Source organism: Colletotrichum godetiae (genome assembly GCF_030913485.1).
Source record: "Colletotrichum godetiae strain CBS 193.32 chromosome Unknown BDP55scaffold_16, whole genome shotgun sequence".
In the NCBI taxonomy this organism is placed as follows: Eukaryota; Fungi; Ascomycota; class Sordariomycetes; order Glomerellales; family Glomerellaceae; genus Colletotrichum; species Colletotrichum godetiae.
Window position 1 is genome coordinate 429,565 of NW_026851264.1, and position 27,814 is coordinate 457,378.

The following is a 27,814-nucleotide window of genomic DNA, read 5'->3' on the forward strand; positions in this document are numbered from 1 at the left end:
TCAATTATCTCGTCCAATATGCACTTGTTTCGGATTAGACCTGTACCAGACTTAAGCTAAGTCTGGAACTTCTCATCATCGAATCCAAAGAAACGCAAAGTTTTCATGTAGTAGTAACACTTATCAACGACTAGATGATGACTTCATGAATGGAGCCTCTCAGTTTTGAATTCTTCGCTACCTTTTTCCTGATGATACAGCGAGTAGGAAAGGCGTATACTTGACCTCGTTTTCCATTGTAGTATGCTGTCACTCATTCTGACATGAGTATTGTTAATTCCCTCAATTCATGACACATTGATCCCCATCATCCCACGTACCAGACTTCCCAGGCTCATAAGAGGCTTTCCAGTCTACTATCGTGAACCACAGACTTTGACCAAACTCTGAGTTGAGACCTACTAAAAAAATTTCAAAACGGAAAGAGAAAAGCATTGGGCAGTTGCATGGATCTGATGAGCCATATCTGTGCCAAAATCCAGCTTAAAGGGCTCATTGAGACTCGTCCGAGTCAGCTCTCCCAACCCTTACCTGGCTGACATGTGTGCACCAGGTGAAGAACTCTGAGCAATATTTTGCTGTAGTAATCTGACTGATGAAAATCTTCTATAATCGACGAATCGGATGGATTACTAACGTTTGACGTTTGTCGTCTGAAGTAAAACGAAGCATTGCGATTCGAGTGGATGAGAGGACACAGGTAAGACATGGATATAAACTCAGATTTGAGTTCACCGGGGTTCGAAATTAGTGCCGCATAAAGCTGTTGATGGTAGTAAACCTAAAACCCCCTGATAGCCCCTCAACGGACAATACCCATCGGCTCCCGCCCCCCGAGCCAGATATTACAGTTGAGATGGATCTCCAAAATTGTCTTCTGGGGGCCTTCACGGATCATCTTCATCAATCGCTGCGTAGCCTCGTCTAGGGGCCTTTCAAGTCACTCGTTATCGTCACTCTTTTGTAACAATGTTCAGCGAAACCCTCGTTGCAGTCCTCCTCCTGCTCGAAGGCGTTGACTCCCACCGGCATCATGGATTTCATAGCCACGGGGAATTGAGACGCTCAGTCATACATAGCCCAAGAGCAGACGAAGAAGCAGCGAGGCGAGGATCAGACAACGTTTTTGTGAAAATCTCCCACGACCGGCCAATTCTAGTCCCATCAAGAGCAGATCATCCCCAGAAGCCTGTCGGAGTCGATAACAAAGACAGCCCCATCCAAACCAACAAGTTCTACGCGAACTTCTTCGCAAACAACCAAGATAATGCGACGTGGACTCACCCTTACTCGGTCTGGTGGTCCAACGATACCGTCAAGCAGGGCCATGGGCTGTCAATTTCTCATACGGATCGGCGCGACTTCATCTACGGGCCTGGAGAGCCCGTTCAATCTTTCGAGGATCCATTCTTTGATCAGTCTATTGCCCTTTCGGCGCGAGAGCTGCAGAATGGAACGGTTTTGACTACGGACTCATTGACAGCGTTCTCCGCCAATGTCAACCTTGCAACGAGAAAAGGCGCCAAAGCGCTTGTCTCATTTCCCGTAGTTCAGGGGATGGCGTTCGTCACAGGCATTTATAACGACGCCACCGTTCTCATCCAGTCTCAAAAGCAATTCTATAACATCACCGACCTTCGCTTGAGTCCTCATGGCCTTGGGGCCACAGTATATGGGTGGAATGCTCGGTTGGGCGATGGGTCGAACTGGTTGATCTACCTTAATCCAACTATCACGTCTGAGAGACCAACTCTTCGAATGACCGATAAAGGAACCATTTTGGGTCCAAAACAGTTCACTGGAACTGTTCAAGTAGCCAAGAATCCAGCAGGCAGAGCCGGCATCGACGTCTTCAGCAAGGCCGCTGGGGCATACCCGGTTGGCGCCACACTCTCGGGCTCTGTGTCTGGCAAGACTGGAACCTACACCCTGGCGTGGGAAAAGAAGGGGATAAAGCAACAATCACTTCTCATGTTTGCTTTACCGCATCATGTCAAGTCATTTGACACAAAGACAGCCAGGGGTCTCACGAATATCACACTGGCCAGTACGACCAAGGGGATTGCCACAGCTACGCTTGCGGACGAGTTCACCATGGTGGAACATGACCTTCCAACGGACATTGGCTTCGATCCGTGGTCACCTCGTCTCGGATCAGTAGGATCCGCGGGCTCAGCGGCAATGGTTTCAGAAGACGCTAAAACAGCCATTATTAGTGCAGCGAAGATCGAGCTTGCTCGGGACATTACGACCCTGACCAACTTGACATCCAAGTACTATGCTGGAATTGCCTTTTCAGTATACGCGAGGGCGATTTATGCTGTCAACAATATTGCCGGCGATACTTCATTCACGGCTAGCTCACTCACCAAGCTTGAGGCTGCGTTTGACAAGTATGTCAACAATCAAGAGCCAAACCCCTTATTTTACGACGACGTATGGAAAGGCCTGGTCTCTTCGGGATCGTATGGCAACAACGACTCTTCGATTGACTTTGGTAACACATATTACAACGATCACAACTTTCACTACGGCTACTACGTGTATGCTGCTGCAATTATTGCGCACTTCAACCCATCTTGGTTGACAAAGAACGATGGCCTAAACAAGATTTGGGTCAACAATTTGATCCGCGACTGGTCCAACCCATCGACTGAAGACCCTTTCTTTCCTTTCTCACGAAATTTCGACTGGTTTCACGGCCACAGCTGGGCCAGAGGCGTCCTAGAGGCGCCGGACGGCAAAGATCAAGAGTCCTCGGCCGAGGATGCCTTCTCGACGTACGCGATCAAGATGTGGGGCAAAGTTATTGGTGACGCCAAGCTCGAGGCCCGAGGCAATCTTCAACTTGCGGTGACGGCGCGCAGTCTTCAATCGTACTTCCTCATGGCAAGCGATAACGATGTGCAACCGCCTAACTTCATCGGCAACCGCGCCACGGGCATTCTCTGGGACAGGAAGATCAACCACACGACGTACTTTGGCGACGAGATCGCCTATATTCAGGGCATTCACATGCTTCCAATTGTGCCGAGCAGCGCATATGTACGTAAGGCTTCCTTCGTGCGTGAGGAATGGGATCAGTACTTTGCTGGCAACAAGTCGGGGTCTCTCACTAGCGGTGGTTTCGCGGGCCATGTGTACGCGAACCTCGCGATTGCGGATATGGCTGGTGCGGTTGAGAGTTACGAGTTCATGAAGAAGCAAACCCCTAGCAGCCCCTACCTCGACGGGGTGAGCTTGACTTGGAACCTCGCTTACACGGCGGCGTTGGGAGGCAGCCTGGGATCTAACTCGACTTTGAACTCAACGAGCGGAGCGGTCTAAAGAGAGATCTCAGATACTTGCTTCGTGGTGATAGTCGGAGTACGCAAGAGCTAGATCTCCGAAGCCATGCCTATATCTTTTCCCAGAGGAAGGGCTTCGCGGAGTTGAGAAGCGATTTGAACTAGAAGAGTCAGTCGCATGTTCACGTATAAATGCTGCAGCCCAAGGAGCAAGATCTGTAAACCCACGAGCAATTTTCCACCTTCTTGAAATGCGTTCCGAGAGCATTTGTATCACCTCACGTAATAAAGTCTCGGTATCACGACCATAGTATTTGCTGAGTAGGATTGCCGCTAATCCGACCATTTTATACAAGATGACTGCAGTGAGAGGCATTCTGTCGAGTTTGAGGATGTCCACAGTCTTCTCCATACGCATCAGATCATGAGCAATGGTAAGAGCCATTTCAAGAGCTGCAATGGACGATTCTTTTACGAAGAAAGGAAGCTCTCCACCGTCCGTGCATGTCAGCCTCTTCTCGTGGAGCTTTATCAGTGCCCTTCTCAATATCAGCTGTTGATCCTTGACGTAGGATTACTAGGGGGTTACCTGCAAGAGATAGACGGTAACCACGGTGTACTGGTGCTCCAGTCGTTTCCAAGTTATGGTCAGGGTTTCTCGAATTCTCTTCTGCACCAGCATGTCGAGCTTCCACGATCCATGGTCAAGGAGTGTCTCCAGTTCCACAGAAGGATCTCTTGTAAGCTGCATAACACTTTGCAGCGCATAAAACGCTTGTATTTCGCTGGAGAAGACCCCGCCGGTCTGAGCATCGTCCGCAGAAAAGGCAAGCAGTTGAAACGAGCCGCCTAGATCGAGGCCTTTACTCCACATCTCATCCTCTCTGGGAAGCATCGTACCGATTCGAGCATCGCGAACGAGTGGTGCTCGTTCAGAATTCCCGGTAGAATAGGAATCAAGTCTATCGAGAAAGTAGATGGCCCACCATACGCGCATTTTCTCTTCGTTGAGCACTGTAGCCGAATCCAAGAACTGGTGCAGGTTATTGATATAGCCAAGACTGGCACATATTGCCAGTGTGGCGTACGCGTCGGACACGAGGCCTCGACCCTGCTCGTAGATAGAGAGCAGTAGGCCTGACTGAATGATCTGTAGATGGCCTCTGGAACGTGTCTGTAATAGTAAGAATGATGATCTACAATCATCATAGAGCGATGGTAAAAGAGGTTCGTTGTATGGCGCCGAAGCAGAGGGGATCACCGGGGTGATGAGTAAAAGGTGTAAGAGCAGACAAGCGAGCTCGGCAGACGGTCTGCTCTGCAATGAGGCTGCTTGTTTACTCAAGCTGACTGGGTGGATGATTGGAATCCATTCGTGGATCGACCTTAAGTATCCATCCACCACTACCTCTATTTCGAGGCCGAGGACTTTGAGCGTGGCGAAAAGGTGTGCTGTGAGCAAGTAGTCATAGTCTTGGCGTGCTGCTAGAATCGGTCCTAGTAGAGAAGAAGAACTCTGATTTCCCTCCTTTTGAGAAGAGCCGTAGTGACATATGCTATTGTGACTATGCGGCATCAGTACTGTTAGCTCCTTGTAAGACTACACGCCCCTCCTACTTACTCGATGCACCGACTACAAGCCGGCAGTAGCCGATCGCAACCCTTCTTCTTTGTCGAGCACAATTGGCAAGCGTTCGGAGCCAAACTACCTGTTGACATGCTGTATTTAGTATGTGATCAAAGTTATCTGAACAATCGACACAATGGAGCGATCCAAGTAAAGTTCCGGAGCAACCCGCAGAAGACTTCATACTGCGGGTGGTTCCTGAAGAGTCAAGCTGCTGACAAACTGTTCCGGTTTGACCATTGAGCTAGTCCGCCGCTAGTCCGCCGCTAGTCCGCCGCTAGTCCGCCGCTGACCCGCCACTGGCAGAGCCAAGACCGGACCAACCCGCCGGAGTAGTGTCGGACAAGTGAAGTCTGGTGCCAGCAATGCTACGATGTTCCTTCAAGGGGTTGCAATATTCAGCCCGAGACCACATGCACTTGCCATCAGAGGCCGTTCCTCTCGTGATGGATACTTGTGTCTACTATTCAAACCATTGGTAACAATTTTTGTGGCTCGCCGACGGACTTTGATAGATCTTGGGGCCAACGCCATAAATAACCCAGTTATCCCTTCATTTACCTTGTGCCAAAATAGTCGAGGAAGGACCAGAACTATATTCATTGCTTGCAGATCTATAAAAATCATCAGAAACACCTCTCTTCTATCATCATGGCAGTTCCAGAGACACAACGCGCCCCATCCCTGTTCATCAGCCATGGAGCAGGCCCCCTCCCGCTCATCCACCCAGACTTGGAGAATTTTCGGCAGCAAGTCGCCAAACTGGGCAGCAGGCTCGATGGCGTCAAAGGAATTATCCTCCTTTCAGCTCATTGGGAATCCAACGAGCCCGAAATCACTGCCCTTGAGGACCCTGGTCTCTACTTCGACTACGGGACTGTAGCCGCAGCCCAAGCCCTCGTGCCACCCGAGGCCTACGAGACCAAATACCCTATCCTGGGAAACGCAGCATTAGCCACGGAAATCAAAAAGCGCCTTTTGGACTGCGGGTTTCAGCCGGTTCTAGATTATAAACGAGGCCTGGATCACGGTGTCTTTGTCCCGCTCAAGATCATGCGACCAAACGCAGACATACCGGTTGTCCAGGTGTCTGTTCTGACTGGGAAAAACGAGGAGGAAGCCACAGACAAGAACCTGCGCCTTGGCCGCGCCTTGGAGTACTTCCGAGACTTCGGGTACGCTATCATGGGAAGCGGTGGGTCATATCATGACTTCCTGACCATACAGGACGTGTTCCAAGGGGCTGGCGAGCTTCCTTCTGGGGCCGAAGAGTTTGAGGACTATCTCAAGTCCACGGCGGCAATCTCTGACGCAAGCACTCGAGAGGAGGCTCTTAAGCGCTGGCGGGAAACCCCGTCGAGCTATGTGTCTCATGTGAAAGCTGAGGCTGAACACTTTTGGCCGTTTCTCGTCGCAGCTGGCAGCGGGGGAGACACTGCTGGGCAGCAAATCCTCAAGCTCCTATCCCATGGCGTACCCATGAGCTTCTACGAGTGGTAAAAAATGGTGAGGGGTGGACAAAGGTGACTGATTGGCAGCGGGTGCCTTAGCTCTGGTTCTTGGACAACCATGGCTATGTACTTTTCATACCTTCATACGGAGCCAAGTAGCTTGCCTCGCCAGGGAATACAATTAAGGTGTTACTTCCAGAGTCCCCACGTGAGAGAGCGGCTGCCCAAGACTTCCTTCAACCAATCTCAACAGGTTTCGAACTGATGTAGAAGCCGTTTGATCTCGCCGGTGATTGGGGCGCCTCAACAACCGCCGGCTGTAACCTTACTGAGTCGCGGTTGTACGCAGGGGGCTGTGATAATGCCATCTCCTGCAAGTTGTCAAGAGCCTTCTGATGTCGCTTGAGAAACCTAAACTATGTGATGGCGCAAACCACGCAAGTGATCCTGATGACTCCAACACCAACTCCGATTCCAGCCTGCACTCCGACGGGCAGACCACCACCGCCGCCGCCGCCACCAGAAGTCCAGAAGGCTCAGCTATGCTACTCTGGCTGGCACTGGCAGTAGGTGTGCCAGAAGACACGGTCTACCCTCCACTGTCATTGGTTTGTTGGGTCGAGGTTTCTGTTGTAGGTATAGATGGAAGGGCTTAGGTACTTGTTGGAAGTTCGGATGGCGTTGTTATCATAGTCGTGGCTATTAACGACAATAGGGTCGCTGAGAGAATATCCGGCTCGTCGGTGATGTTGAAATACGCCGAGGACATTTGTTGAAAAGCGAAGCTCCCCTGATGAGAAGGATCTCCTTCGAATAGCCAGAGAAAGAAGACATTCGACGAGCCCAACTCTAAATTGTCCGCCGCGACTGTCCAAGTCTTTTAACGGGACCTGAGCCATCCTCTGGATTTTCTATTAGCAAGGCTTGCAAAACTTAATGTCTTCCCTTAACTTACGGATTGAGAATAAAATGTCACCAACGTCTGCGGACTCGCCAATCAGGGATTGTTGCCAAAGTGCTATTGTGTAGTTTTTGAACTTTGTGTTGTAAGAGATATTCTTTGTTTCTCCAATCCTCCATATTTCTCTCTTCTGAACGGGGCTGAAGAACTGGGCATAGAGGCAAGGGGAAAGAGAAAGCGATAGCAGGACTGCGAAGAGCATTTTGGAGAACTGTTTGTTGTTGCGCAATTGTCAAGTCGAAGCGGCGTTGACTCGACTATTATCAGACTTAGACCAAAGGCTGGCCGTTGCCAACGGATGCTACGCCCGACCCGACACTGTGGTTCGGAGGCCCACTGGCGTGTTCGAAACCCTTGTCATGCTTTCAACAGTTGTCTACTGGATTCTCGACTTCCAACAATCAGCCTGCCACATTGTCCCTGCCTCGCCCTCGAAATCGCGAAGCTTTCCGGGCCAATTTCTCGAGGGCCTGCTTCAGGCCGGCATGGCTGGGTACGGTAGCCCGCCAGTGACTAATCGCTCTTCAATTTTGCCGCTCAGTGAAGTCTTTTACTGCATTGGCGTAGATCATCAAGAAAATACTTGGAACAACGAATGCCAGAGTATCTGGAAACATCGCCTTAACTACAAGAAACACAAGGCCCGAAGTAAAGGCTTTGGTATCTATAGGATTTAGCTATCAGTCTCTTCAGTTACCAAGAGAGCATGGCGGTGCCTCAATGATATCAATGTTTGCTCTCGGCCAAAACAGGGTTTACCCCTGACCCTGAAATGTGGCGTTCTGCCAGTCAAGGATGTCCAAAAAGGTCCTGTCTAACGCGGTAAAAGTTGCCGCCCAATTTCTTACCGCCCGCTTTCATGCCGCCGTCATTGAGGACTCAGCGCGGACTGCGGAACAAATTACTAACCAACCGTCTCGTATTGCCAAGGTACTGTGATGGATTGTGCATCTAAAATCCCAACCAACACCAAGCCCTTTTTGAAAGGTAAATCAGCTTTGAGCGTTTTCTTAACTGTCTCCCTTTCTTCTCTCATCCCAAGATCTGCTACCTCGGGTCTAGAAGTGCGATGAACACCTGGAACAAAGTTGCCTGTTTGCAGGGCTGAGAGCATACACCGTAAAGTTGGAGGGAGATATTCTGCCCTTTCTGAAGCTGTTCATCCTACCAGTCAGTAAGCAACCAGGTGGATGCTGGTATTGCTGTTGGGGGGTGGCTGAAAATTGCATTGTGCCCCCTCCCGCCTATCCCGCCGCCGGCCGAGATATTTGATTAGACAACCCACCATACAGTCCGATACGGGTTGGCTTGCCAGCTGATTGTCCTCTTTCTTTCATAAGACTCGTCCCCCGAAAGATTCACTCCGCTTGTTGTTGTCTTTAATACTCTCATTCGCAAATTTCTGGCGCTTTGCTTCTCCTTTCCTAATGCACAAAACGAGCAGGATGCACTTTCTACCTATCAGGCCGACCTCCAAGAGGGACCTGTGCATCGTCGCAGCAATCTTTGTCACGGTTGTATTAGTCCTGCATAATCCATTTCCTGACCACATTATTCGGCCGGGAGGCAGAGGTCCCAAAGCCTCATCAGCAGGTTTGATAGGCGCGATCCAAAACAGCACATTAGGCGTGAGCCCTCCTCAAGGCTGATGGGAAGAACCACAATCTCACGCTGATATGCCTGTAGTTTGAAAAGATTTACGTCGTCGGCCTTCCAAGCCGAACAGACCGCAGAGATAGCATGATACTTCAGGCCGCGCTGAGTGAGATTGACATCAACTTTGTTGACGGTGTGCCTGGCAACACCGTTGCGGATAAAGCGATACCAAAGACAAGCGAGCATGGTCGCTTGCATGATGGCGCCATAGGCTGCTGGCGCGGCCACATGACTGCGCTCGAGGAGTGAGTCGACTCCAAGCTAATTACACATCACTCAGCCCACTGACCATGTCCTCAAGAATCGTTCGTCACAACCTATCTTCAGCTCTCATCCTCGAAGACGATGTCGACTGGGATATTAGAATCAGGCAACAGTTGCATGATTTTGCTCTCTCGGCTCAGACCCTTACTCAACCCCTTCCTGATGGACCTCCAGCCTACGCGGACCCAACATACCCGAGGCCAGTTGAGAACTCGCCAGAGGTCGTCCCGGATATTCCTTTTGATTTTCTACCAGCTACTGTAGCACCTAAAACATCACCGTACGGAGACGACTGGGATCTGCTTTGGATCGGCCACTATGGAATGCACTTCCCTTTCCGAGATAATAAGAGTATACCGAAAGCCCGCATCATTCGCTCCAACGACGTAACAGTCGCTCCCAAGAAGAACTTATGGACATTCAACATCCCGTTCACTCTGAAAGAGACATACCCAGAGCACACGCGGGCATATCACCATGCCCAGGAGGGTGTCTGCACGCTAGGCTACGCGGTTAGCCAAAGGGGAGCAAGGAAACTCCTACACGAGGTGGCTTTGAAGGATGTCAGTGATGCGTACGACATCCTCTTGAGGTTCTTTTGCGAGGGCGCTAAGGGGCGAAAACCACACAACTGCTTGACGACGCAGCCGGCTTTGTTCCACCATCACCGACCTGCTGGCCCCAACAGTGCGATGAGCGATATTGGGAATCATGGTGACGGTTTCAGAGATGTCAGTATGACGGATATGGTAAGATGGAGTGTGCGTCTGAATGCCGATGCGCTTCTCGAAGGAAGGACGGATTTCGTTGACCAGTACCCTGATGATAAATGAGTTAAGATACTAGAGTCTTTGATGCTAATTGGCTAGACTATGATCATAGTATGCTTTTCCAAGATAGATGTATGATTGAAAAGGCAGTTACCAATGTCTTTTGTTCCCTAAAGTCTAAGTCAAGATGTCTCCATGTAGGCGCAGGCTGATCGCACGCGTATAGGCCCCACGGAATTAAGGGATTTTGTGAACCCGGAAATGAGACGGGTTCCTAGATAACAACACCTAGCGAGTTCGAGTGCTTTGTAAAAACTGTGATTGCATGGATACTTGATTCAAAACCCTAAGCCCTTGAATGCGTTTCGAAAAGCCGCAGGTATCGTGTGAGCACTGAGTTCTGATGCTGGGATATCTCTGCTCCATGATTACAGTCCTTCAACTCCCGAGTCTCCTGGAGATTTGGAAGTGATCTGTAAGGAACTTTCGGTACAGATAGAATCGCTTCAATTCCAGACTACATAGGATGTGCTTCTGTGCTGGTGACGCTGACGGGCTGTTGAGCGCTGGTTTCCATGCCTTCGGGGAAGATTCCGTGGAGGGCGCTGATAACTCATCACATATTCAAGTCGGCACGTAGTTGAGAACTTCCATTCCATGAGTACCTAGCTCTCAGCTGAGAGCTCTTCAGCAAAAGAGTTGTCGAAGATCACGTAGCACGATGACTCTTCTCAAACTCAAATAGAAAAGAAATAAGTCCCAGTTCGAGTATACAGAAACAGATCATACATGTGCATGTGTCCTCCATAACATGAGTGACTTGGGTAGCTGAAAACAAGTAAGACTTGGTGAAAAGTGTTAGGCTTGTGACTTGGTTGGCAGAAAGTTTGTCACATTATAGCCCTGTTTCGCGCCTACCTCCTTTGATCCCGTGCGGATCAGAACTCTCATGTCAGTTTTCGTGACAATTTCTACCCGCCATGACAACGAAAGATTTCGCCAGTCGTCAGGTCGACTACTTTCGGTTGTTTCTTTTTCTCTGCATCTTAATTATTGTGTGATTGGACTGGACTTCTTCAGCTTCAGCCTCTATGGCCAAGTAACTGGCTGCCTATTTTAGGAAATTCTGTGTATCCCTAGGTGCTCAAGCGAAGAAGGCACCCGTAAAAGGATTTTCTCGGGTTAGAGTCTCAAGAAAGATGATAAATGCCTTCGCAGAACAGTTCGTTCTTGAAATAAAGAATCCCATTTACCGCTTAGAGAAAATGATCGCCTCTGATCTGTCCTGTGGAACCATCGGGGCGACAACACGAGAAGGATTGCATGACATCCCCACTAAGTGCCGTTAGCTTCCGTGTCTAGGCAACAAAACGGCTCGTATTTCACCGCTGAATCTGCAGCCCTGTTCCGCCTGACAATTGCCGCCTCTGTGCCGCGCTCTAGTGCGATCTAAGGGTTTAGATGTATAGCCATGATGTCACGTAGTATCCGCCATTAGCTATTGACCTGTTCCTCGTGGCTTTCGGATACGGCTTTTGCATTCTGATTCCTCTCAATGCCAATAACTCACCGTCGACTCAGACGCACAGAAAAACCCCCTTCGTTTTACTAGGCAGAAGTTTAGCGAAGGAGATTTTCTACCTGGTCGACTGCCTGAGAAACCTGATGGGTTGGGACTTTGGTTCTAGCGCGGGTCATTCATCGGGCCCAAGACAAGGTATGATCGCTCGACGGCTGAAATGTTCCTGCAGCGCCCTTGTCTAGGCCGACCAAAGGTCCACGGAAACTATGGCAGCACGGATGGTGTCGGGAAGTGAGGACCGAAGCAAACGAACCACTAAACTGCAAGGACCGAGATTCTAGACCTGCAGCTACTAGGGGTTGCCATGGCTCTTGTTCTGGGTAGGTATTTAAGAGCAATACGAATGACCGATCGTAACGGAATTCGATGAGCCAGACCACCCTCGTTCCTCTCGCAATCGTTTGTTCTAGCACGCTGTCAATCCGACTAGTGACAACTACTATTCGCTCCAACAAAATTTACCAGAATGCAGCTCTCCACCCTTCTTGGCGCCTCTTTCGTCGCCGCGGCATCAGCTGCCCTCCCCCCCATCAACTTGGGCTACCTCAGCTACCCCCACGGTAATCTCTTTGTCGCGTGGTCCCCTTTCACTCCCACAACGACACAAGAGATCACCGACGTCTGCGACACCCGCGGCGCCGTCAAGGGCACCGCGACGTGGACAACCATCCGCGCGTACAACACCTACGTCTTCAAGCCCATATGCCGTAATCCCTTCAACGTCACCGACGCTGTGACAAATACCACATACTACAACTTGGAGCTGGCATGCGTGGACGATAACATTCCCCTTTACGCCAACCCGGAGGTTACCGCGGTCGTTGATACGAAGACGAACAAGACGGTGGAGACATGCGTCCCTGTTTCGCTGAACGGCCAGTCAACATACGGAGCTTGCAGCGATCACTTCAGTGGAGTCTCGTACAGTTTCGCTTGCTCGGCTTGATATGGAACTACCGTTGGGAGACAGTGACCTCTTAGAACAGACTCTGGTACGATGGATGAGCATTACTGCATGGGCGTGCACGGACTTCACATAGCTCGGGGCTTCGGCTGACGTCGATGAGGTTGCTGCAACTTATTAATGAAGGCACGAGAGCGCGCATACCAATAGAATTCAGACACATACTTATTTTATCGTTATAATACTACTTTTTCAAAGGTATTTGAAGCTGTGTTTTTTTCATTGGCGAATCGACAATTAGTCGTGCCAGACACTTATACCATATATCATTCAAAGAGACTGAGCGGCAAAAAGTAGGCCGAGACAAGTCACGACGTGGAGTACCAAACGGTGCGGAGTGCCTTCTATCTGTCATATTTGATGAACATTTGATTATTTCCATGTCGTCCAGTACTGGACAGACTCTAATATAAGTGCAGATTTGAGAACAAGATACATGTCGTACCTTCTCGAAAGTCTTGCAAATTAGGTAGGACCTAAGTACGCTTCGACTTAAGGGTGCACGGAAACCGACACTTGCTCACATCCACCAGTCCTTCGAGATGAAATCATGGTAGTATACTCACGCAATCTTGAACCACTGACCAAACGCCCCTGAAGGATCGAACTTCTTCTTCAAAGTCTTGAGTCTATCCAAGCTTGAACCATAGATGGCTTGCAGCTGCTCATCCCCGTGAGCGAAGTTAATATACCTGAGTCATCATTAGTTTCCGATAGCTATATCAGACCATTGTTCAACTCACGTTGGATTCACGGTGGCACTTGAAGAGAAGCTCCAGATGTCTCGGACTTTTGCGCCAAATTCCAGGGCTTGAGTGTCAAGGGTAGCATCCTCATACCACGGGATAACAATTGCCTGCGCGAACGCCTCTTGGCGGAGCTCGTCTTGCATAGCTGCCGACCCAGAAGGGACTGACTTTGCCGTGGTGAGGTTGTACCTCTCAATCAACACAGCCGAATTCTGCGCGCCTGTTTGTTTTTGGAAACCGGTGTATAGAGACCAGATCTCGGGCCAAGTTTCCGACTTCATGTTGTTGATGGTCGTGCTGTATGCAGGTTTGCGTCCCCCGCGGGCGCAGAAGTTGTCATTGGCGGCGTTCCACTGCTGGTAGGGAGTGACAACACTGGAGTTGGTCAGGGGTCCGAGGTTGTATAGTGGCGCAAATGCGGTGCGGCCAGCTTCTTCGGTTCCCTCGCGGAGGAAGCCAGTGACAAGAACAATTGGCGAGTTTGAAGAGTCGCCGGAGTTTGTCAGAACCAGGTAGACGACTTGTTCTGGTAGCAATGGGAGATCCTGGATGGTCTGAGCCACATCTGCGATCTTGGAAGAGTCAAAAGTCAGGGACATGATCCAAGATGTACGAGTTGCCGTTGCCCATGCGTTTACGGTTGCAGATGTGACGATGCCAAAGTTGGGCGCTGCACCCCTTAGAGCCCAGAAGAGATCGGAGTTAGATGCGCTTGAGACCGTCAGGGCCTCTCCGGTGGCAGTAATAACGCGCATCGACAAGATGTTATCGACCGCAAAGCCGTGTTCCCCCATGATATTGCCGTATCCACCGCCGAGAGCTGCTCCAAGAGCGCCGACGCAGTTGCAGTTGCCAGTTTGGACTAAAACGCCTGCGGCGTCGGCAGCAGCAACAACATCGCCAATGAGAGCCCCTCCACCAATCGTTGCTGTCTTCTTGTCGGTACTGATATTGACCTGGTTTAGACCGGCGAGGTTGATGAGGACGCCGTTGCTGCCCAAGTCGAATTGTTTGGTCGCCCAACCATTACCGCCATTCTGGGGAAGAAAAGGGATGCTGTTCGTTGAACAGTACTTGACCTGTGTGATGGATCGATGTCAACATGTGCACAGCAGTTGGCGATTGACTTTGGCAAAGAGTATGGGTATTAGCCTACCACGGCGCTCAGATCTTTCTCTGATGTCGCATTGACGATGACGGATGGTAGAGGTACATCGAAGTCACTCCAACGTTCTCGAACTTCGACAGCGACTGAGGAAGTCGAGACAAGGTTTTGCAAGTCCTCGGCTACTGAACGGGCGTTGATGCTAATGGCAGCAGATGCTACCATTGAAATGAGCTGCAGACCGATGAATAGGGACCGCATGGTGTCGTCCGGGGGTAGCAGTGGCAGGTGATCGTCGGCGAGAAGCTGTAATAGCCAAGAAACTCGTGCATGGGAGACCGTAGAGCAGGATATGTTTCTTTAAGGGTCTGCAAATGTGCGTGAGTTCACCTCTCTGTCTACATGATGTAGGATGCGATGCGACTCCCAGCCACATGACCCCCTTGGATCCACGCGTTGAATCCTAGACCATTGCGAGATAGGTACGGATATATGCCGACTAATTCTCCCGGCTACCATGGTATGCAGCTGCGTTGGTGTTGATCGCGTAGTCTTGGTAGGGATCAAACGGATATGAGGTTCTCCATATTGGTTTGCACCATGATCCATCAAAGGGGGGGAGGGGAGAGGGGAAAGCCCTCTCTTCTTCAGTACATGTCCAATGCGAGTCCATGTCCAATGTGACCGTCGCATCTCGGAGCTTGCGGCCACTAACGGGCGGACTTCTGGGCGAATATTACCATCCAGCCATCGTACGACAAGGGCGATGGAAATCCATTGCAGAAAAACGACGCAAGCGATCCCATCCTTGGCAAGAGATTACGGAATCCCGACCATGACATGGTGGTGTCCGGTCACCCTGGCATTGCAGGTGGAGCTAATTGCTGGGTTTGACCTTGTCTTGCAGGACATACGATATCCAACGGGCCCGCTGCAACGATTGTCGAAAGAGAAAACCCCCGTTGGCAAGAAAATCATCCCCTCTCTGTCCCCGCCGACCCGTACTGCGGAGGTTGTGAATGAAGAGGTTATTTGAACATCTGAAGCACACCAAGAACTATGCATTTGTTAGACCCGTCAATCCTCAGCAGGGCGGCACCGCTGCTCTCCGAAGAGTAATCTTAGCAATGTCCCAGGGCCTACGTGGATTTCTCGAAGCCACGCGGCTTGTTGAATAACGTGAATAACGAAGTTATGCGACCGACGTTCAGAATTGACTACATGTACTGTGATTGCGTGACGTTGGGTAGGTTGAAGAAAAACAGTGAGGCATTAATACCGCACGCAAGTTGAAATGGATACCTTCATATGGAGTAAGTCGAATCTAATCAAATGGCTAGGTAACAAAGTCTGAATCAGTTTCGGTGTCTCGATCGCAGTCAGCAACATCGCAGGTGAGGTATCATCAAAGAAAGGCCAAGAATCGGCCTCATTAGAACCACTAACAAATGTCCAAAGTCAACGCTCATAGGAATCTCTCTCAAGCTAATCGGACTCCTCCTCATAGTCCGACACCATTAGTTGTTAAGTTAGCGGTACTTGAACTGTCCGAAGGCTCAATCGTCTGGTGGATAGTTGTCTCTCTGAGAATATCCCGTCCTTCGGGGGACCCTGAGCGTGTCTTGTCATCGTTTCGAATCATTTCTAATTCATCCAGCTCTTCGTATGGTGTTCTCGGCGTTCTCATACTGTTTTTTCCTCCAATACGTCGTGATGATCCGTACTCGTAGGAATCGTTTCCTGTCGTAATGGGCTTAGGGAAGAAATGCACCCAAATTGGCCGCAGTGTTGGGAGACAGGCGCAAACAATAGCCAGCGATAGTTCAATGTTGGTCCAGAAGAAGACAGGGGCGGTGTAGTCTTCATGCAAGAGTTAGGAAAGAAATCGCAGTTGTGAGCAATTCTGATTTGACTTACATATCACGTCGTTAGGGTGCTTGACATATTCTTCCGCGATAGCGAATGTAGCTACCACTCTTGTGACACTCACAGCACACACACTGCAGTCTTGTTAGCAGCTTCTTCCTTCTTCAAATGACATTGAAATTCTTACGCAGCGCCAAGTCCCAACATCGCGATCACTGCAAGCTTCTTCCTGAGGGGCATCTGTACTTTGAGAACCATCGCGACTGGTAGCACAAGGATTACAAAGTCGGCGACGACGTCGGTAAAGAGAAGCGCGAGAAACATTGGTACCGTCTGAACGCACGAGTTGCCATAGTAGGGTTCGATGAACACCGTGATTGGGAAACAAGTAAAGAGATGGGAAAAGAAGAAGCTAACAGTCCATCCAATCACAAAGGCAAGGACACCAAAGACGACGTAGCGGAATCTCTGGCTTGGAAAGAGGGTGTAATACAACAAGAGGATGGATGATTTGACCAGTCCCAAGCCGAGAATAGAAATCATGTTGAGCGCAAACTTTGTCTGATATGTGAAAAGCTTATCAGCTGGGCGCAAAATGTGACGCGGCTGCGTTGGAAGATCAAGCTCACCTCTTCGAAGAAGATCAACCCTGGATCGTCCATGATGGGGGAGCCGTCGGGGAATGTGGGCTGATGCTGTCCCAAGTGACCGTGAATTGCAGCTGTTCTCCATGTCAGAGCCACCTAATGAGTGATCATCAGAAGTTAAGACTTACTAGCCAGTTGGAGAGTACAGCAAGTGATAGATACCAGCTATCAAAAGTAAGCACCGATCAGCATATCCTTTGGCTTCAAGTCTCATCTTGAGACTTACGAGCGCTGCTCCGGTCAGGTAATCGTCCCATGCGAATCGTTTGACGAGTAGCTTCGCCCAGACGCGAAGCCCATAGAACACTGTGGGAATGATCATGAATCCGATGGCCAGACCGATCATCTGGCCCTTGGTGTAGTCATGGTTCATCGTCACCATGTTGGGCAGCTTGAAGCTGTGTGCCAAGTGATGAAATCACAAACTTCCACCGAATCTTGTTCGCCGCCGTAAGATGATCTGGAAGAGTAAAGGCTGCAAGCAAGGAGCGTGTTTGACATGAACAGCAGACAATCTACATGCGGAAATGTCACTGGAGATGTCGTGAGATATGTATCATAAAGATCTGAGGAGGCATCCTGTCCATGATGATAACAAGAAGATGTACGGAGTAGTGTGACAAGTGCAGATTGTCACAGTCGTCTTCCCGCGAGAGATACTTTCCCTTCCATCGAGTGCTGGCGTAGCATGTGGCATTTACCGCGTCGCAGTGGCAGTAGCACTACCATGATAAAACAGGATAACAGCATTCAAAGCGCTCAGGGTAAGGCCGCAGGGGGTAAGAAGTTATCTGCCACTGATAAAACTCAAGGTTCTCCCAGGCGGGAGCGCGTCCTTGATCACAGCAAGAACTGGTTATCATGCCCTGTGTTTCGGACGCCCCGAGTCAGGTACCTTGTCCCCCGTTGCCTCGATGAGCGTGGCTAGAGGCCGTGACGTTGCAATGCGGACTGATTAAGCCCCACTCGTTCCCTTGTCCAGAGGCACGACGGGTGACAGAAAACCGTGATCCCCCGCCGCGGTACCGGGGGTTGAAATACCGTGAACTCTAATAACCCTCCTTTCGGGCTACGGTTCCTGAACTGGTCACAGCTACGGAGTACAAGCAGAACATTTGCTTATGGTTTTCCGTTTGCCGCCGGACGAGATGAGTCTCGGTGATTTAGACTTCTGCGACTTGAGATGATCGATAGTCAAAATGACACTGGTTCCGGAGCCATGGTTATCGGGTTGGACGTTCGTAATGGTTTGGTCACAGAAACAGGCGAGCCTTTCGACCTAGAACGATCAGGGCGCCCGTACCAACGAAAACTCTTCCCGCGATCCGCGGGTTGTTGCAGTTTACAGCATTTGTCAAAAGATCTCTAGTAATAGCGCAAATATGTTATGTGTGCAGAGGTACGGGGTACGGAGTACGGATAATTATATTATATCTCGTAATGATCCCCCTTTCTACCCCTGACATGGCGCACGCACCTTGATACCTACCTGCACAGCTGCAACCTGCATACCCCCACGGAATAATTCAAGAGGCTTTGGGGGGAACCATGCATTGGTGCGTCGTAAGGGAAAGACTTATGAAACTTTGTCGGCCGAGTCTTGGACCAGTAGCAGTCAAATGGGGGTTGGCCTGATTTGCGCTCTTGTTGCACGAATGGGATGAAGGCCAGGCGAACTAATACCGCAGCACGTGGGTGACAAGAAAAAAAAAGGACACACTTAACATATTTCTCTCATATAGACTACTCTTTTGCGGTACTATTTATTTTAAAAAACATAATGAAAATACTTTATCATTCTTCTTTATCCCGAGAATGTATCACTATATTCTATATATTCTAATTCAAAATGCAAAAGAGGCATAGAGTATGCTGATAGTTTTGGAGCTGATAGTAAGGTCCCTAAGGTGTGTCCTTTTTTCGTCACCCGCGTGCGCAAGTACCAGACTCCTTGCTTGGGCCGCAAGAAAGTTCAGTTGGTCACTAAAGCACCGTCCGGCGTCACTCTCTCAACGGTTACCGCGCTGATATGATGCCGATAAGCGCGATCCCAGCAGATGGTGTCGCCCGCGGTCGTCTTACTTTTGAAGAAAGCTTATTCATTTATGGTAAGCCTGATGCGAGGGTAAAAGAAGCTAAGCTGTATGAAGTCAGAGCCTGAGAACCAGACGGACATGTATGCGTTGCCGTTTAGTGTCCCCAGGCCAAGTCTCTTCTTGGTTAAAAACTTTGGTATTGATTGACGATTGGTACTCCGTAAAGCATGAAGTTCTCAGAAGCTCAGAGCTTGGCCTGTCGCAGCCATTGACTGGTCACCGGATTGACACCGTCTGGCCATGGTGTGGAGAATGAAGCCCTTCCTCGTGGCGATCTTCTTTATCTCCTCGATGTGGTCTCAGCTGTCCTGTAGTCGCCCCCTTTTTACTTGGCTAGTATCCGTATCCGTAGGGAGTACAAGTCGTCACCTCGGAGATTAGGGCATGGGTGTTCGACATGCTGGCTTGGATCTTGCATCAGCATCGGTGAGTAAAACTCATCCGATCGGGGGCTAGTTGATCCGGACACGATCTCAAATACTCACTGCGACCCCAGTGCCTCTGAGAACCAACCTCTTTGCATCACAACGTTTCTTGGAAATCTGTGGAAAGCCAGTCACCACATGCGCCAACGCAGCCCCGCAATGAGTTCGAAAACAACTATAGCCGATGACATGGCTATCGTATCTATGGGGCATACTTCTCATCTGTTGTCAAGGTGATCTTCTAGAGCACAACTAGTTTAGGACGCATATGTTGAAGTGAGCTCGAGAGAAAATGAACAGCCAGCGTAAGTCCTCAATTTCATGTGATCCTGGCTTGGAGGATTTGGTGCATCGCAAACCGTAAGAGGGCCGACTTGCCATTATCAATCAACATTCAAGATAACCTCGCAAGTGGATACTACCAGGATCATACGAGGGGGGCGAAATCAGGTTACAATGTCGCAGGCAGTGAGGCAGAACGTGAATCTCAATTCAGTAATGCGGGGCTCGAACTGGGCATGCGGGCGGTCCTCAGTTTTGCTTCCAACGCCCATGAAGTTGTTGTCAATATGTGATAAGAAACCTGTTGGATCTACGGATACTGACTACATGTCCATTTCGGTTGCCATGTGCAGGCTGTTGGCCATTGAGAAATGAGCTTTCTTGCTCTTACTGGTGCTTCAGTGACGAAAACGATGCTCGGTATTCGCAATTTCCAAGACACTATTCGTAACGGTACCTCGGTATCAAATAGGATTGTAGTCAAGAGCTCAGACTTGGACTCTTGGGGGCTCATTATGGATGCCAATGTACCAGCCAATACGTGTGGATACCAAAGGAATCGTGTAGTTTCTTTGTGGATTTTCCGGGGAGTTTGAAAGTGGATTAGGAATGATTCGATCGACTCGGCGGAATGGACCCAGTTAATTGCCTGGGTGGTAGTGGCACAACTCCTTACCTGACCTAAGGCGATAACATCTTGTCTTTGGCCATTCACCCAACTACTTAATTACTTGCCTTAGGACAACATGATAGGTAGTTGTGATTACATTTACGGACGAGTGATTTGCCTATTATACTAACGGCGTTATTTAGCCCGCGTACGATGCAGAACGGCAATCACACTCCTCTTGCTTGTCGCGAACCGATCATCACGCGCACCTGAACCCTTGAGTTCGACTCCACCTCAGTGGATCACGGCGTTGTGGCAGAGTGGTCTAATGCGCAAGACTAGAAATCTTGTTCCTTCGGGAGCGTCTGTTCGAATCAGGCCAACGTCGACCATCTGTGTGTTTTTGCAACTGAGGTGGTCAATATCGAGAGACTAGCCCTACCTACCTTAGGCTACAACGCGTCACGCCCCTGCATTCTTTTTACTTTCTATCATTTCCTTGCTCTCTTTTCAAATCCCCCGTTCACAGAGACGCTTCAACTTGATCAGCTAGGGATTCTTGTTACCTTTTAGGCCTCTGATGAGTTCTCGCATTACGGCAAGTTGTGTCACGACAACCAGAGGTCTGTGGATCTGACTGAGATGAAAGTTTCGCAGCCAGGCTGTTTGATAATTGCAAGTTGACGACACTAGGGTTGGCACACGGCAAGTTGACGCTTACTCCCTTGACTCCGATACTTTGAAACTATCCACCCACGCGATTGTTAAACGTGTCTCAAAATTTGACGCATCTCGTACAGTGACCGAAAGGACTTAGGAAAAATATGGCTTTTGTCCATACACCACATGGCTTGGTGACGAGATATGAGTGCTTGTGCAAGCCTGCAAGAGCCCAGCAAGACTCACATGTCATACAGTCCATGTTAAGCGCCAGTCTTCATCTCATTTCGCACGTTGGCGACCTCTACCAGAACTTGTTTTTTAGTCCGCTTGAGAGCACCACAGAAAACCGGCAAGGTAAAGCCTTCCAGGCCATCGAGCATTTGTGCTAGATTAATGAGACCAAGGTCTTCATACCGTGGATCTTTGGGCCACGGGCCAAGTGGATTTTTGATTTTTTGATGGAACATGTTTTCGAATTTTTGTTCTCGAACCCAGCCTTCGAGTTTTGGACCTGGGCAAAGGAATGCCGAGATTCTCCATGGTTTCCACAAAGGTCTGATTCCAGTCACGAATGGATGCTGCTAAAAACCCTGTGGATATGAAGTCGTACTTCCTTACTTCGATCCAGGGACTTTCGACATCATCAACTTGGAACTTGACATTTTCGGGAACCCTAGAGTAACCACAAAGGGAATGATCAGTGCTGTTAGTCAATCTCGCGCGGAAATTTCTTGTATACTTACCATGTCGGCTGGATGGCGCTCAGGTCAATTCCAATGACCTCCGCGAAGAGATCGCCCATCTCAATGGCCCCTATCCAAACTTTTCAGTTCTTCATCTCTAACTAAGTAGACATCAGGTAGCCAGAAATAAGGAGACTGGATATTTCACTCACATATACCTGTGCCAGTCCCAACGTCGAGAATGCGATGGGTCTTACTTCTCTCAAGGGGCGCCAAGAAAATTCGATTCCCAATAACCCTTGTCATCATTGCATGGCACATGTCCATCCTATCCATCTCTGGCTCGTCATTCGGCATTATATATGCTATTTTACAGATGAGACCAACATAGATGGGGGCTGAGACCCAGACCAAAACTCACTTCCAGATCGAAAAGCATGATAGCGTCGGCCATACTCAATGGGGTATTAGTCCAGAACGCTGAAGGACAGAGAAACAGAGTATTTCAGGCTATATGACGCAAAGTTATTAGGCTTGACTTGATAGACCTAGCACAGAAGCATACGGACATTTGCTCATCAATGCTCAACTCATTTTTGTACTGACTTTCTGTTAGCAACAGGCTGTGGAGTTGGGGCTGAACAGTTGCATGAGCTCAAAGATTCGCTTTCGAGCGGCACATCGCTCCCAGCTGCTGATGGAAGTGCAGGTATGCCGTGGTCCGTATGCCGGTATCCTGTTTAATCCATCTCGAGAAAGACCGACGATGGCGACAGCATCAGAAAATGATGGAAAGTTGAAAGTGCATGTTGGCCACAGAAATCCTCGTGCGTTGCAGAGAAATTGTGCCATGATTTTGTAGAATTTCTCTACTTTCCAGCCTGCCTTCCTTGTTGGTGGTGGGCTCGGTCGGTTGAAACCAACGCAAACTGTCTGTCGTCTTTGTTGGTTCAGGCCCCTCTGAATGCGTCAGCGTCGGCGCGCCAATTTGCAGTCTTGTTCTTAAAAGCATTTGAACCGCCATCAGGGGCGCTTATCTCCCCTCCGCCGTTTGCCTCGACTATACACAGATGGCCATCCCAGATAACGGACAACAGACATGAGACATCAGAGCTCGTCACCTCAATTGGGCCGCGAAATTAGTCAAACCAACTACTGCATTGTGTCTTGAGACTTATACTTGTTATGAGGAACACTGTATCTAATTTCTAGAGGTCACAACGACAGAATTTTGCATCATTTCATAACACATTTGAAAATCGTCATAGACCTGCCCATATTCGATTCTTCAGATAGGTCTTCCTATTCTATAGCTTCGCCGATGGCAGACAATATTCTCTATCTCCTAAACTAAAGCTTCATGCCAGCACCACTGTATCACTCCAAGACAAGCCACCTTTCCTCCGGCTTAAGCTAGAGGTACGGCCGCAGCTTGCTACTCAGCGACTTCCGCCTCTTCAGGCTTCCGTCCATAGACCACATGTCTAGTGAAGATGTGTTAGTCAGAACTAGCTAGAAGGATAACGCTTGGGAAAACATTCTGGTTGCGATACAAAGATCCAACTTACAGTCTCAAGTACGTCTGAAGCTTAAGGTCCCTCAAAGCCTTGCGCATTTCACTGACGAAGACTAGAATTTCTGCATCTTCCCATCCCATGATCTGTCGGAGCAAGAAAAACCCAAATCCCTCGAGAGATTGGTCGAGATATTCCAGATTGACGGCGCCACATTCCTTCAGCTTAGGGTCTGATGCCCAGCCGCCGATGGGGAAGGGCCAGCTCTTTTCCACGATATCAACAAAGCCAGCATCTCGCAGGGCGTTTGCGACGCCATGGTTTCTGGTCTGCTTTGCGGTCTTGCCTAGTCGATCAGTGGCCTCGAAGATGGTCTTTGCCCATCTCCTGTAAATGTGGTCATGAGGCAGATCATCTCCCAGGGCTTGGGAGTGATCTTCAATATCCCATTCATTCAATTCGATGTATCCACCAGGTACGAGATGGTCAAATGATTGCTTATACAACCTTGGCCAGTCAGAAACAGCCGCCTCCATATGGCGGATATGGACGTAATTGAAGTGTTCGCGAGGCCAGGTCCAAGGCTCCTCAATATCGTCGATCTGGAACTTGCAGTTTGGCGGAACCCAGCCTGGTTGGATGGGTGATATGTCAACTCCAATGACATCAGCTGAAGGAAACTCATCGGCAAAATCGCTGTAGTCGACCGGTCAGTTGTACTATTTGATCACTGCACCTTGCCCAACTCAGATCACAAGAGGTGAGACGCGTATGCATCGTGGGACTTACATTGCCCAGATTCCTGTACCAGTGCCAACATCAAGGACTTTCTATTCGACCATTTTGTCAGAAATTAGTGGTGTAGAGTAGGCATCTGTGACATTAGAGCAAAAGCTTACATGAGGAGTTTTGCCGATAGGTGCTAAGAAGAGCCTGTCGTCGAAAAACAATAGCTCCAAATAGTGCCTTTCGCATCGATGTTAGATATGCATGTGTGCAGAGTTCGAGCCATCAACGCCTCGAAAGGATGGTATTAGCACGCAGCTTGCTGTTTGTAGCACTTACGCAAGGTCGAGCCCTTCGTTCTGCTTCTCATCGTTTGGCCCCCAATAGTCAGTTTTCTGGGTGTATGTACGCCCTAAAATGCGACGATATTCCGTGATGCTTTCGCTAATTGAAGCAGTTGAGGCAGTACGGATACTACACTCATGTAACAATCAGTCGCTGGTCGCTGGATGGATGACTTCACCAAAGATATGTGGGAATCACCTCTCGGTCTCGGCTTCAGTCAATCCCTCGATTTCGAGAACAGGGTCCTTCGACAAGATTAGGTCAGCACAGTCCTATTTTCTACCCTCTTGCTTATATCCAATTCTACATTTGAATATCAAAACACTCACAACGGCGATGGCACCTGTATTAGGCTCGTTGGTGCTCCTTGGGGATGACCTCGTCGAACCAGCAGCCCTCGGGGACGGGCTTTTCGATGACGGAGCCGCTGCTCCGGCGGTTGCGTCCGGGCTCGAGACCATGTCGAGTAATCTCAAGGCACTTGGACTTGAAAGCGATTGAACGAGCAGGCAGGCGCGTCATGGAAATCAGAGAAACGTTCTATCATGGCTTGTATTGACGTTATTTGTATGGGCCGACTGACCCCTCTTTTGCGATGCATTGTGTTCTCTGTTGGTTCTACAGACTACAACGCGCGTACGCTCCTGCAGACCAGGGCTCGAGCTGCCAAGGGTCGAAACAAGAGCCCGCTTCCCCGGGCGAATTAAATTGTTACGTTGTCAAATTTTAATGCATATTCTAGGCCCCTTGCGGAAGGTCTGTCACGGCGCGGTGGTTCAACGATGAGGATCCAGCGGACTTGGCCGAATGTACCTTTTCAGAGTGCTAAGTCAATGGAGTTTGAAGTGTCTTCCGTTCCACTCAATAAATCTGTATGGTATACGTATAGCTACTTGACTTCAACAATTGCCTCCCGACACAGCAGCATCTGAAAGCGATCACTCTTCGCCTTCCGCAGCCGTCTCAGGCTTCTTTGCATAAAAAACATGGCTGATGGTTATCAGTTGAGGCCAGCTCAAGTTCCAAAGCAAACGCAAAATTGGTAGTAGAGGAATAAAAAGAAATGGTGGCACGACGTACAGCTTGATGTAGGTTTGGATCTTCAGGTCTCTGATCGCCTTCCGCATCTCGCTCATGAACACCAGGATCTCGGCGTATTCCCAACCCATCACCTCTTTGAGTAGGAAGGTACCGAAGCCCTCAAGCGACTGATCGAGATATTGGAGGTGACACGCGCCCACTTCTTTGAGAGTAAGATCCCTCGGCCAGGCTCCCACAGGTGCTGCCCATTGCTGTTCAACGATGTCGACGAATCCGGCCGCTTCAAGACCTCTGGCGATACCATGGTTGCGGCTCTGGGTTCCTGTCTTTCCAAGCCGGTCCATGGCCTCTAGCATGACCTTGCCCCACCTTTTGTAGACGTGGCCATCGTCCAAGTCAACAAACAGCTGAGAGCACAGCTCAACGTCTATCTCTTTGACTTCAATGTATCCCCCTCCCTTCATATGAGCACACGACTGGCCATATAGCTTAGGCCAATCTGCCACGCTACCCTCAAGGTGTTTGATGTGAATAAAGTCGAAATGATCAATAGGCCATGTCCACAACTCCTCAATATCATCGATTTGAAACTTGCAATTGGGCGGGACCCATCCTGGCTGAATAGGTGAAATGTCAACGCCGATAACTTCAGCAGATGGGTATTTGTCCGCAAAGTCTCTGCGTATCTGCGTTAGTACTCTTTTACCCGTAGTAGAAGTGCCTAGCACATACATCGCCCAAATGCCGGTTCCTGTGCCGACATCAAGAACATTCTGGAACAATATCAGAAGAGCTACTCTCCAGTCCAATTTCATTGGCAAGACTACTGCTTACCGATGGGCCATCACCAAGAGGCGCAAGGAATAACTTGTCACCTAGAAGAAGAGTCTCCCAGTAATGGCTGCAAGATCACATCAGGTCAGTGCTGGATATGGAAAGGTGATACTTGGGAATCAATTGTGTACGCAATGTCGAGTCCTTCATTCTGCCTTTCGTCATTCGGGCCCCAATAATCGGTCTTCTGGGTGTAAGTGCGTCCGTGGATCCGGCGATACTCGGTGATGCTTTCACTCAAAGAGGCAGTGGAAGACGTGTAAATACTGAACGTGCCGAGTCATTTAGCAAAATGGCTCCTGCTATTTTCCTTCGTATTTCGGGCTCACCTCTCGATCTCAGCATCCGTCGTTTCTTCATCTTCAACAACTGGATCCTTCAGTGGAGAAGTGACTATCAGCTCACAACTGCGCGAAGTGGCAACTCATGAGGACAACAAATCAAAACCTACAACAGGAATCGCGTTTGCGGTGGGCTCGGAGCTACCAGTAGCGGGCGGATTAGAGGCCGTCGCACCCTCTGGAGATGCAACCATGGTTTTGGTTTCCTCGATGGCTCAGATCGATCGGATGCTGCAGAAAACAGGTCTGAGAAACGGCTGCAATGTCTCGTGTTGACGAAAAGTTGACCGCACAAAGCCTTGATGTCGGAAAGACAAGGTAACAACGACCCCTCATTTGGATTTGCTTTTCTCGTTGGTCCAACGTCTTGCGAACTGCCAAGGATCGGAGCGAAAGTCCACGTCCCCGGGCGAAAGAAAGCAGCCAGATTTATTCATGTTGGTTGTGGATTCTATGCCCATTCCGGAAGATCGAGGTGCTAAATCCGCCTGGAAACGGCATTGAGCACTCTGGGGGAAGGACGCGGTTGTATTCTCTGCACGTCGCCAAAGGGAATGCGAGACACTGCGTGCTAAAAGGAAGCCACAGACAAAGAGTCGACGATAAAGTTGTCCCAAGTGCGGTTCGAACCGAATCTACGGACAGATTGTGTGAGATGCTGGCCAATTAGGAGTCTTTGATCTAGCTCCTTAGGTTGCCATTTGAAGAGTGCTGGGGTAGGGGGTCCAGGCAGAGCGACTTTTTTTAAACCACGTTGACTACCCCGTACACGTTACTCGTATACTTGTAAGGTATGTCAGATTGTGGGCTTCGATCTTGGCAATGGAAGGTTGATGACAGACGCAAAAACGCACAAACCTGCTGGCACCATTGGAACCCACGTTTTCTAGCAGGACCGAACCGTCTCGCCCAACAACGTCTGTCATCTTGTAAAGCTCCCGGGCTCGCTTAGGGAGGAGGGATGAATCCACCAAGTGCGATCCTTGAAATGCAATTAGGCGCTCCATCCAAACGCCTATCTTTCTTCAAAAGCCAAGGACAATCGTCTAGGTATCTGCTCTAGATCTGCACGTGGAGTTATCTCCAACTCTCCGCAGAGTAGGTAAGACGCTCTGTAGTCATCACAGCTGATCAAATTGAGTCATGGAAATCTTCATTCCTACGGAGATCTGATTCTGCCAGGAGTAATGTTCTGGTGTTTATTTGTGAAGACCAGACCATCAAACAAATAAGACAACGCGAGACAAACAATGAAGCTTGGCCGGATGATCCCCAACCAGCCGTTGAAGCGCGGTCTCGGTCTCTCTCCCGCTGAGAAACGCAGT

General features: G+C 49.5%; 10 protein-coding genes and 1 non-coding gene across 11 annotated transcripts; 5 read left to right on the forward strand and 6 right to left on the reverse strand.

Moving 5' to 3' along the window:
- Window positions 1-904: 904 nt before the first annotated feature.
- On the forward strand, window positions 905-3,327 carry BDP55DRAFT_608417 (family 81 glycosyl hydrolase; the record flags this gene model as incomplete). The annotated part of the gene is made up of 1 exon (XM_060571136.1): window positions 905-3,327. The coding sequence occupies exon 1, from the start codon at window positions 970-972 to the stop codon at window positions 3,325-3,327; it is 2,358 nt and encodes a 785-aa protein (XP_060430806.1). The 5' UTR covers window positions 905-969.
- Window positions 3,328-3,864: 537 nt separating this feature from the next.
- BDP55DRAFT_630892 (uncharacterized protein) lies at window positions 3,865-5,006 on the reverse strand (the record flags this gene model as incomplete). Its single annotated transcript, XM_060572219.1, has 2 exons — window positions 3,865-4,852; window positions 4,909-5,006. The coding sequence occupies 2 exons, from the start codon at window positions 5,004-5,006 to the stop codon at window positions 3,865-3,867; spliced, it is 1,086 nt and encodes a 361-aa protein (XP_060430807.1).
- A 300-nt stretch (window positions 5,007-5,306) lies between these two features.
- On the forward strand, window positions 5,307-6,571 carry BDP55DRAFT_660808 (Extradiol ring-cleavage dioxygenase, class III enzyme, subunit B). Its single transcript, XM_060574657.1, has one exon. It carries the CDS (start codon window positions 5,566-5,568, stop codon window positions 6,412-6,414), a length of 849 nt encoding a protein of 282 aa, XP_060430808.1. The 5' UTR covers window positions 5,307-5,565; the 3' UTR covers window positions 6,415-6,571.
- Window positions 6,572-8,552: 1,981 nt separating this feature from the next.
- BDP55DRAFT_660810 (uncharacterized protein) lies at window positions 8,553-10,258 on the forward strand. The gene is made up of 3 exons (XM_060574658.1): window positions 8,553-8,954; window positions 9,013-9,227; window positions 9,284-10,258. The coding sequence occupies exons 1-3, from the start codon at window positions 8,754-8,756 to the stop codon at window positions 10,077-10,079; spliced, it is 1,212 nt and encodes a 403-aa protein (XP_060430809.1). The 5' UTR covers window positions 8,553-8,753; the 3' UTR covers window positions 10,080-10,258.
- Window positions 10,259-11,957: 1,699 nt separating this feature from the next.
- Window positions 11,958-12,761, forward strand: BDP55DRAFT_660812 (uncharacterized protein). Its single transcript, XM_060574659.1, has one exon. The coding sequence runs from the start codon at window positions 12,065-12,067 to the stop codon at window positions 12,542-12,544; it is 480 nt and encodes a 159-aa protein (XP_060430810.1). The 5' UTR covers window positions 11,958-12,064; the 3' UTR covers window positions 12,545-12,761.
- Window positions 12,762-12,825: 64 nt separating this feature from the next.
- Window positions 12,826-14,877, reverse strand: BDP55DRAFT_101284 (FAD binding domain-containing protein). The gene is made up of 3 exons (XM_060565297.1): window positions 14,468-14,877; window positions 13,306-14,390; window positions 12,826-13,254 (listed from the first exon to the last, which is right to left on the reverse strand). Exons 1-3 carry the CDS (start codon window positions 14,675-14,677, stop codon window positions 13,125-13,127), a joined length of 1,425 nt encoding a protein of 474 aa, XP_060430811.1. The 5' UTR covers window positions 14,678-14,877; the 3' UTR covers window positions 12,826-13,124.
- A 588-nt stretch (window positions 14,878-15,465) lies between these two features.
- On the reverse strand, window positions 15,466-17,746 carry BDP55DRAFT_660817 (uncharacterized protein). Its single transcript, XM_060574660.1, has 7 exons — window positions 17,156-17,746; window positions 17,058-17,094; window positions 16,912-17,003; window positions 16,470-16,843; window positions 16,334-16,416; window positions 15,863-16,276; window positions 15,466-15,784 (listed from the first exon to the last, which is right to left on the reverse strand). The coding sequence occupies exons 1-6, from the start codon at window positions 17,309-17,311 to the stop codon at window positions 15,918-15,920; spliced, it is 1,101 nt and encodes a 366-aa protein (XP_060430812.1). The 5' UTR covers window positions 17,312-17,746; the 3' UTR covers window positions 15,466-15,784; window positions 15,863-15,917.
- A 2,902-nt stretch (window positions 17,747-20,648) lies between these two features.
- On the forward strand, window positions 20,649-20,730 carry BDP55DRAFT_t138. Its single transcript has one exon. It is a non-coding gene; the product is annotated as a tRNA-Ser (tRNA).
- Window positions 20,731-21,413: 683 nt separating this feature from the next.
- Window positions 21,414-22,140, reverse strand: BDP55DRAFT_741286 (uncharacterized protein; the record flags this gene model as incomplete). The annotated part of the gene is made up of 3 exons (XM_060580435.1): window positions 21,901-22,140; window positions 21,749-21,818; window positions 21,414-21,678 (listed from the first exon to the last, which is right to left on the reverse strand). Exons 1-3 carry the CDS (start codon window positions 22,043-22,045, stop codon window positions 21,414-21,416), a joined length of 480 nt encoding a protein of 159 aa, XP_060430813.1. The 5' UTR covers window positions 22,046-22,140.
- A 1,009-nt stretch (window positions 22,141-23,149) lies between these two features.
- Window positions 23,150-24,876, reverse strand: BDP55DRAFT_660826 (S-adenosyl-L-methionine-dependent methyltransferase). The gene is made up of 6 exons (XM_060574661.1): window positions 24,603-24,876; window positions 24,472-24,518; window positions 24,268-24,402; window positions 24,102-24,168; window positions 23,992-24,032; window positions 23,150-23,898 (listed from the first exon to the last, which is right to left on the reverse strand). Exons 1-6 carry the CDS (start codon window positions 24,732-24,734, stop codon window positions 23,253-23,255), a joined length of 1,068 nt encoding a protein of 355 aa, XP_060430814.1. The 5' UTR covers window positions 24,735-24,876; the 3' UTR covers window positions 23,150-23,252.
- A 335-nt stretch (window positions 24,877-25,211) lies between these two features.
- On the reverse strand, window positions 25,212-26,683 carry BDP55DRAFT_727613 (S-adenosyl-L-methionine-dependent methyltransferase; the record flags this gene model as incomplete). The annotated part of the gene is made up of 7 exons (XM_060579327.1): window positions 25,212-25,263; window positions 25,354-25,992; window positions 26,047-26,087; window positions 26,149-26,215; window positions 26,280-26,414; window positions 26,478-26,524; window positions 26,600-26,683. 7 exons carry the CDS (start codon window positions 26,681-26,683, stop codon window positions 25,212-25,214), a joined length of 1,065 nt encoding a protein of 354 aa, XP_060430815.1.
- Between the last annotated feature and the right edge of the window lie 1,131 nt (window positions 26,684-27,814).